General features: G+C 41.7%; 1 protein-coding gene across 1 annotated transcript in view; it reads left to right on the forward strand.

Moving 5' to 3' along the window:
* LOC138959020 (Krueppel-like factor 6) overlaps nucleotides 1–6681 on the forward strand; it is a 103821-nt gene extending 97140 nt beyond the window's left edge. Inside the window, exon 3 of the mRNA XM_070330387.1 lies at nucleotides 780–6681. Within this exon, the coding sequence (XP_070186488.1) occupies nucleotides 780–967 (188 nt within the window). The 3' untranslated portion in view covers nucleotides 968–6681. The remainder of the gene's footprint in view (nucleotides 1–779) is intronic.
* The last annotated feature ends 2958 nt before the right edge of the window (nucleotides 6682–9639 follow it).

The following is a 9639-nucleotide window of genomic DNA, read 5'->3' on the forward strand; positions in this document are numbered from 1 at the left end:
TCGTCATCATTTTCTGATTCCAAAAACATATAATTATGTTATATTCGGATTAAAAACAAGCTCTGAAAATTAAAAATATAAAAATTATGATTAAAATTACATTTCCGAAATCGATTTAAAAACAAATCGATTTCATCTTATTCCTTGTCCGTTCCTGATTCCAAAAACATATAGATATGATATGTTTGTATTAAAAACACGTTCAGAAAGTTAAAAAGAATAGAGATATAGAAAAGCGTGCCATCCTCCTCAGCGCAACCGCTACCGCGCTTTTCTGGATTGTTGATTTCACTGCCTTTGCCACGAGCGGTGGACAGACGATGCTACGAGTGTACGGTCTTGCAGAAAAAATGCAATGCGTTCAGTTTCATTCTGTGAGTTCGACTGAGCTTGACTAAATGTTGTATTTTCGCCTTACGTGACTTGTTTTTTTTGTTTTTGTTTTTTTGTTGATTGTTTGCCTTTTAGCTGTGATCTGCTTCAGGAAAATTGACTAACGTTATTACTGAAGTGAGCGACCGATTCATAAAAAAAACTTCAGCTTTTATGATCGAGTGGGTGAGCAAATGTGTCTGTGTCTCTGTGTACGTTAGTCCGTCAGAAGGAAAGGCTCAATAAACAGTCTTCTTTTGGTCACATATTTTGGGGGGACTTTTTCAGTGGTGTTGTGCATACACATTTGAGATTTGCAGATAAACCCTGTATCACTTGTAAATGCTTTGATCTGTTCTTTGTATATCAGCACTTCCTAAGACATTTCTTTGCTCTATTTGTTGCAGGTGAAAAGCCTTACAAGTGTACGTGGGAGGGATGCGAGTGGAGGTTTGCACGCTCAGACGAACTGACTCGACATTACCGCAAACACACAGGAGCCAAACCATTTCAGTGTAAATACTGTGAGCGGTGCTTCTCCCGCTCCGACCACCTCGCCCTGCACAACAAACGCCACGCAACCATGGACCTCTAGCAATGACCTATGCTGGGCGAGCGGGCAGCTGGTGGCATGGACACGATGAACAATTAGTTTCGGGCCAGAAAATTCTGTGTGGACGAAAGATGAACCTTGATTTCTTCAAAACCAGAACTGCATTTTGTATCATCATGGACCTTTAGCCTGAGCAGATAGTAGGCTGTTGGGGCTAATGTCATGACATTACTTGCGGATGAAAACCATGAAGGACGATGTCTTCTTTCTTTGTCTTTTTTCTTTCTTCCAAAACTTAAAAATGTGTCCAAAACCATCACGCTGCCATGACTCTATATCACTGAGAGATGCCAGGTTGTTGTACTGGAGAAGACCAGTTAAAAACTTAGACTGCAGAGTCCACTTGCAAAAGAAGAGGGGGGCAGTGGAAAGATTCGTCGGAACAAGCCTTTGCCCACAGAGATGCTAGCCCAGTTGCAAATCATGGGCAAGAGGAAGAACTTGGATAAGGCAATCCAGCAAGAACTTATTGAAGCACCAAAACGCAATCTACTGGACCAAATAGACACCAAACCCAACAGCGTCATCTCCAAGGTGTTCACTTGGTCAATCAAAAGTCGTCACAACGAGCAGCGGTGACTTTCTTTGCTTCGTCATCGTAGAACTGACCTAACTTTCAACGGCCCAGCTTCAGGAAAAGTTGCCACAGAACTCCTGCATTCCGGAGATCACAACAGATGTATTATCCTTCCAGTACTTTTAGGTTTGGGACATTCTGGGCTTAGAGAGGGAATTAATGAAAAGAAATGAATTAAGTGTTGAATGAAAAGGTCACCACAAACCAAAGGAAACATTCTGCATTGTTACACCAATATTAACTTCACAAGTGGTCATGCATCGTAAAAGAGTGGATCTGGTTGACACATTTGACACATTCAAACAGGCAGACTCTTGATTTGGGCAGCACCGTATGTGTGACTGTTGGAAAATTGTCACTGGCGCTGTGGTGTTGCACAAGATGACAGCTCTGGTCATTTGTGGCGGGCGGGGCACGAACAGGTTTTGATGACTTGAAAGAGAAGACTGTGATGGTGATATGTATGATGGGATCATTTGGGCAGTGAGTACCAGGCTTCAGACTTTTCACCAGCAGTACTGAGCTTGCAGTATATTAAAATGTGATATTTTGGACGGGAAGAAGTCTGATCTGTAAAGACAAGAATCTGTGTGAATATGCTCTCGTGCATGGTCTGTTTCCCAGCACGGTTTTGTACAGTTGAGAAGAAGATATTGTGGCAAGTGAAGTGACAGAATCAGGGATAGTTGGCTCATGGAAGTCTTGGTACGTTCACGGTGTTGATTTTGTTCTTATGTGAGGTTATTTTTCATATTCCATATTGAGTGTTCGGTTTTCTTTAATACCCTTTTGAATGTTAATGTGAAAACATGGTTCAGCATTGACGGATACGACTGTGCGAAGTGTTGGTTTTTGTTTTTGTTTTTTACCACACAAGCATTTTCTGATCATGGCTTCACACTGATTTTGCAAGTCACACAGTTGCTAGTACCATCAGTTCTTCCCGAGGGTCAGCTGCAAATGCTATTTGCCATTGACTTGAGATTGAAAACGTTGTGTGCTTTTCATTGAGAATGAATAATATATTAAAAAAAAATTTAAAGTTAAAATGAGAAAATCGACGCATCTGTACATTGGTGCCTGTAGTTAAGATCACAATTTTGTGTGTGCTACCTGATACGTTATTTTTTAGCTAATCGGTTTGAATAATAAACAGCACATCTCTTCGTTACAAACTCTCATGTGTGTCCTACACTAACTGTAGGCGTTTCTCACCAGAGATTAACCATAAAGGGGAATTGCATGCCTGAGAGCCATTCGGCTTTAACGGAATGAAGACTGACTTGACCACCTGTGGGTAAATCTCTTTGTGGTCTTGTGTGTAGGTTCTCTTTGGAAATCATGGTCTGATAGCGTCAAAAGCAGACGATAAAGAAACATATTTGACATTGAAAGTAAAAATGAAAGAGAAGGCAAATGATGTTTTGAGTTTAGATCCTTGTTCAGGTGGGGTGGGGGCAACAATTATTGTACTTGCTGTTTTCATTTTTTCATTCGTGCACATGTTTATTTTAGTCCGGTAAAACTGCCCTTTTATCAATCAATCAATCAATCAATCAATATGAAGCTTATATAGCGCGTATTCCGTGGGTACAGTTCTAAGCGCTTGTCGAAGAGTTGTCAACACAGGACTAACAAAGAAACTAACATCTACAGACGGACACGAACCCTATCACACACTAGCAAACCCTGATAAACATACAACAAACAACTGTTTAACAACAATGTACACATCAATAGCTAGGTCCAAACAAAATAATGTTAAGCACAAAGAAAACACCTCTCACAGAGCACAGCACAAGAATGTCTTTTGGGGCACAACACATCACGTCGAGCATGAAAGTCGCAGCCAGCTACGGGAAGAACTGAGTCTTCAACCTACTCTTGAACGCGTCAAGAGAGGGGCTCTGGCGAAGCTCAAGCGGCAGGGAGTTCCAGACGGAGGGGCCCGCGGAGGGAAATGCACGCTGACCAGCAGATGCGAGTTTCGAGCGAGGGATGTGGAGGCGGAGAGGGTCAGCAGCAGAACGAAGGGGACGGTCGGTGGGCTGGGTGTACAGGTCCAGGGAGGATTGAAGGTACTCGGGAGCAGAGTCGTTGAGACACTTGTAGACCAGAGTGGACAGTTTGTAGGAGATTCGGGTGTTGACAGGGAGCCAGTGCAAGGAGCGAAGTAGGGGGGTGATGTGGTCTCGCTTCGTCTTCCTCAACGTCAGCCTGGCAGCGGCGTTCTGGACTCGTTGTAGGCCATGAATGGATGAGGCGGGGAGGCCAGCCAGAAGGGAGTTGCAGTAGTCCAGACGACTGAAGATGAGGGAGACAACCAGCTTCACACCATAGCTCGACAAAAAATAGGCTATCACATTTGCTTGAGAAGAACTGATGGCACTAAGGGCTTGGTGGGTGTTAGTCAGTGCAGGTGATCCATCAACAACCCTCCTACGCTCTTTATAATTGCTGTATCTCACTGGGCCCTGCACCTAAATGAGTGATCAGCTTAACTAGCAACCACATCTGACCTAAATCCGAGTTTTAATGCTCAAAATGTTAAAGTGAGCTGGTTTATGATTTGGGTCTTTATTTCTACGCAATCTCTTTCATCTTTGTGTAATTGCACAACACAAAGTCACTAACACATATTTTGTGTTTAAACTAGACTAAGGGATTCAGACTGGTATGTCCATGAATCCTGTTGAGACATTTTGGGATGTAAATTAGTTTCCCTGTACCTTGCACCGTATTTTGTGTAATAGTCGTATCGGCGTAAAAACCAAACAGCTGTATCATCCAGTGCTCGCCCCACAGTGCTTGATGTCAAACATACACACACCAGGACCACAATGCCTTTGGAATGTTTTAGGCACACAGGATGCGAAATAATGATAGACTGTTGATGGTAAGCAATAAGTTATATTGCTGTGTGATGCACACCTGATTTTGACTCTCGCTAACCTGTCCTCAATCTGGCTTGTAATTAGTTTTCTAATATAATAATGTGATACTTAACGGCATTATCTGTTCTTGAAATCGTCCCTTCATGAATGTGTCGAGCTTTCCAGCCGTGTGTGCGTATTGCAGGATGAAAGTCTGTGAAGAACAGCCACGACTCTCATTGCAGTAACACAGACTATCTCACTTTGCAGACGAGAGCCCCTGGCTAATGTACGCTACAGAAATAGACGGTATAACACAGTCATCCTCAGCAGCAATTGACAGTATAATACAGTCATCCCCAGCAGCAGGCTTCAAGTCGGAACGACTGTCATTCTTGTAAGCAGTTCGTGGATGTGCTTGCGCCTCATTGCAAAGTGTGGTCGGAGTGGAGGTTTTGTGTGGTGCGAGAAATGTAGACAAATAGAGCTGAAGCATATAATCAAAAAAATGTCTCTGTGGATGTGTCTTGAGCATGGACTTGTCCTAGGGAAGTTGAATGATATTAAAAAACACATCATAGCTTTGAAATTCAACACGGTTCGTTAATTTCCGAGACACAAGTGCTCGGAGTATTATTGGGGCTGTTTCTTGTTGACTTTAAATTATATTCCTTTTGTTGACTACGGGTGAACATTTGGTTTGCATCTTGTTCATGTGTTTTGAAACTTGACGGATGTTGCTGATTTGTATAGGCTGTCTGCGTTGGTGCCATGCAACTGTATCATTTATGATGGAAAGTGCTGACGTTGGTGTGATGTTTGCTCAGCCCCGAACAAGGGGGTGGTGATCCTACTTAGTAGTATCCTACATAAGAACAGAAAACAGGCTTACCACCTTTGTGGCCATGAACTAAGAAGAGGAGGGGAGGGGGGGGGGGTCTAAGACCTTGGACATTTGGCATTCTCCTATGCCACCAGAGGAAGAGGCGTACGAAAGAGTATCTGCAATGCTTTCGTGTTTGGATTTTTGAAGATTCAGAGCTAAAGTTTACATTTCTCTTTTTTTTTATTATTGCACATTTATTGACAAGCTGTGAGGAATCATTCCTTACTGTACTTGTGAATTTGCACATAGTTACGTGCTAAGAATAAGAATAAGAATAAGAATAAGAATACTTTATTATCTCATAGAGAAATTCAGGGAATACGCTAACACATCTGATACGCTAACTGGGAAGATTTGATATAACTCACACACTGACTTTACCGGAACCTCCGGAAATGACAACCTTGCCATTTCTTTGATCAGCTAGGGAGGTCTTATTGCAATTTAAATCTGAATGAGAACATGCATAGCTACCAAAGTACTACAATTTCAGTAATACCGAAATTCTGTCAAATTCAATATAAGCGAAAGATGTTTACCCTTAAAATGTAATCGTTTGTTCGAGCGATAGTCAATCTGTCTAATTACTTGCCAAGCACTGGCCGTAAACCTGGTTTAATCCTCTAGCGGGGAAAGCCCTTACAGTACCATTCACTGATTGAGACCATCTGTACACCACCGTCACAGTGGTGGTGAATTATTGATGGCCTATCCTTACGTGCCGGTCTCATCCTCTAGCTCCCACCCTGTGATTGCATGAGCCAGTGTGTGTGTGTGTGTGTGTGTGTTCGCGCGCGCGCGTGTGTGTGTGTGTGTGTGTGTGTGTGTGTGTGTGTGTGTGTGTGTGTGTGTGTGTGTTAGAGAGAGAGGGGTTGCTACTGTGCAAGCGTACATGTGCATTCGCACACGGTCAGTTTGTGGAAGCTGATACGCGCTGCACATTGCGAGTATTGTTGTACGAATGTTTTTGTTATAACGTTGTAACTGCAGACATATCAAAAGCGTTCGTGACTTTTTGTGATTCCCTTTGCAGAGACATTTCACGAACGCTGACGTAATTTATGTATCCGTGCTTTAACAGTGATGTTGTGCAGAATGAGAGAGCTGACCCGACACGATTGTCTCATGTTCATAAAGCACCCTCACATGAAACCTGTACGCATAACAGTAGCTATGTTCATACTGGAATTATGGTTAACCCATTGGTAGTGATATAACATCTGCAAGTAACCAGCTTCAGTATATGGCCAAAGCCTACTCATCATGTAATCACTTTTGTAGAATGGGGCGTATTACAGTAGATTGTTGTGGAAACGAAACTTATTGAAGCAGATCGCATCATTTCTCTCTCTCCCTCTCTCTCTCTTCTCTCTCTCTCTCTCTCTCTCTCTCTCTCTCTCTCTCTCTCTCGCTCTCTCTCTATCTCTCTCTCTCTCTCTACGCACGCACGCACGCACGCAAGCACACATGCATGCACGCACATACATATATTTGTAGCAATCCGTTATCTGCTTTACTTTTCGGTTTTGAGATGACTGTGTACGTGTGTACATTGCGATTTGGTGAATGTGTGCTGCAAAGATGTCACTTTTAACTGCATTCGTCTTGTTAATTTGATGAAGTAAGAAATGCTGTTTGCATTGTCGTTTGTTCGGGTTTTTTTGGGTTTGTGTGTGTGTGTGTGTGTGTGTGTGTGTGTGTGTGTGTGTGTGTGTGTGTGTGTGTGTGTGTGTGTGTGTATGTGGTGTTTTGTGAGTGTCCATTTGAAGTACTTATTTAGTAAGTTACGTGAGAATTTAAACAGAAGATCTGAAGAATGCATTTGACGCCATTAAAATGTGTTAACCCGGAACTCAGATCTTTTTCTTAAACCGTTCTGCCTTGACAGACGTTCTTTTTTTGTGTTTAACTTCTGTGATGTTTTGAAGTGATCTGTTAATTGATTGATGTAATATATAGCTGTGGTGTTAAAAGATAAATAACTTAAAGAGATGTTACAAGTTACATTGTATATTGTTTCATGTTGTTTGGGTTTCGTACTCTTGAGCTGTGATATAAATGTAATATGAGTTTGTAATAACGTGTTTTTATGTCGTCGTTAGTTGCGTCGTGAGTGACGTCATCTTGCCGAAAGTTGCCTCCCTTCTTAGCGTTGGGACTTGCGCACACGCAAAGACCAACACAAACTCTTGTCCATTCATTGTTAATCCATCCAGTCTTTATACTCCGTAGTATGCAATTTGTAAACTTTTCTCTTTCTGACTTTTTGCCTTAACTGGGCTGGGGTAGCAGTCCGTGCGACTGATGATGTTTTCATTTTGGGCCGCCAACAAGACTCGTGTCTCGGAGAAAAATCCACTTATGCCACGGCCTTGAAATGACATAGTGTTATGCATCCATTGTATATACACAACACACTTTGCCTTAAATCTTTATCGAAGGCAATTTTGCTTGCAGTTTTCTTACCCATCGCAGAATTGAATTTCTTATTTTGATAGAAAGCTCGAGTTTGTTTTTTTTATCCCCATGATTTTCAGGTTATAACTTTACTACAGTTCCACTGAGGCCTTTGTTAAAAAAAAAACCATTGTTGTATTTTTGTCTCTGAGGGTATTCAGTGGTGTCTTGAAACTCTGTTCTTTATGATGTTTTTATTGTGCAAGTTGTACGTTGTAACACAGTCGTCTCGCAACATTGTGAAGTTTGAGCCTCATCTGATCATGGCAGGTGACATTGGGAGTTGACAAAGCTGTAACGGGCACACGGCCTTGCTTTTCACAGAAGATGCCTTCAAGTCGAGAAGGTTTGAAAGGAGAACGTATCAGTTGCCATGGTTGTAAAACAGTCTTTGTCGGTTTTGGGACATGCTTATATTGTGTTGCCATTCAGTCTCTGGCTTGCAAGGGTGAAACACGAAAATCATGTTCTCAATTTGAAATGTAGGTTGTTTTTTTCCCATGCCGAAGCTTAAGTTTGGTACCATCCTTTCGATAAAATTGCTCAAACCCATTTTGTTGAATATATCTCATATCAAGAACAAACGAATGGACAGCACGAATGGTCTGCAAGTTTGTATGCCTTATTAGGACAAAAGGAGCAGATAGAGTGACACAACTGTTCATGTTTTACAACTTTCTGAAACCGACTGACTCCTGCGGTAAGCAGAGCACACACACAAGACGGGAAAAAGTGCCAGCAACCTCTTTCAGGTTGTGTTGCCGTTTTGATAGTGAAGACATTCTTTTCTCCTACGATTGGTTATCTTGGGTTCTCTGAGATCGATTTCGCACTGTTAGAATCAGGAAATAGGACATTCTGAAAACATTCCTTGTTGTCTATGTTAAAGACGCCTGAAGGTATAATTGCAAAGCCATATTTCTTGTTTTCATTTCTGTCTTTTTTTTTGGTGTGAATTTTACAAGCTAGAGTTGATGAGACAATAATTTGTGATACACCCGCATAAACGGCTTTTAAAGACCTTTCTTTAAAAGTGTTTAACTGTTTTGTATGGTTTTACAAGAACAACAACTGAATTTGCTCATTACGCTCTGTCAAGCGCGTAACATTAGATCAACCGCAGAACAAAAACCACCTTTAGCTCACAGAACTTTGTTGGCCAAATATTGTTTTAAATTGGACGTGCATGCGTGAGACTGAGCGATGACTGCGTGTGTGTTTGTTTCCCTACGCCCCCTCCCACACATCATACACACACACAGACAGACACAGACAGACAGACACACACACACACACACACACACACACACACACACACACACACACACACACACACACACCTGCTGAAGGGACATTAAAACCAAAAAACCAACAACAAAAAACAAAACAAAAACACCGCTTCTCTTTTGTCTGATATTCTGTTGCATGTTTTGTACTTCAAGTTTACCAATGGAGCGGTTACTCTTTGTCATACTTGATTCTGTTTTGCACGAAAATAAGCCTTTTAACCTTATTATACAACTTTTCTGTACGGTTGTTTGTTGATACTTTCGAGTTCGGTCAAACGCTTAGCCTTCTCCTGATTTTCCTGAATGTTTTAATTCCCATAATCGCCACATGAGAGAACGTGACAAAGAGATACGAGTGGTTTCTGTGTCTTCATTCACTTTCGTTTCTTGTGAAGGCTTGTGAAACAGTGTTTTTGTCATGCCTAAATATTGTGCTGTATTGGTTTTATCTCATGCTCGCCAACTTAGTCAATGTATTTGCACCCACGTTTTAACTTAGACACGATGTTCTATGCACGCAATTCTTGTAGAACACAGAAAAAGGTGCTTCTTTATTCCTACAAGGCTAACAA

Source organism: Littorina saxatilis, linkage group LG2, assembly GCF_037325665.1.
Source record: "Littorina saxatilis isolate snail1 linkage group LG2, US_GU_Lsax_2.0, whole genome shotgun sequence".
Lineage (NCBI taxonomy): Eukaryota > Metazoa > Mollusca > Gastropoda > Littorinimorpha > Littorinidae > Littorina > Littorina saxatilis.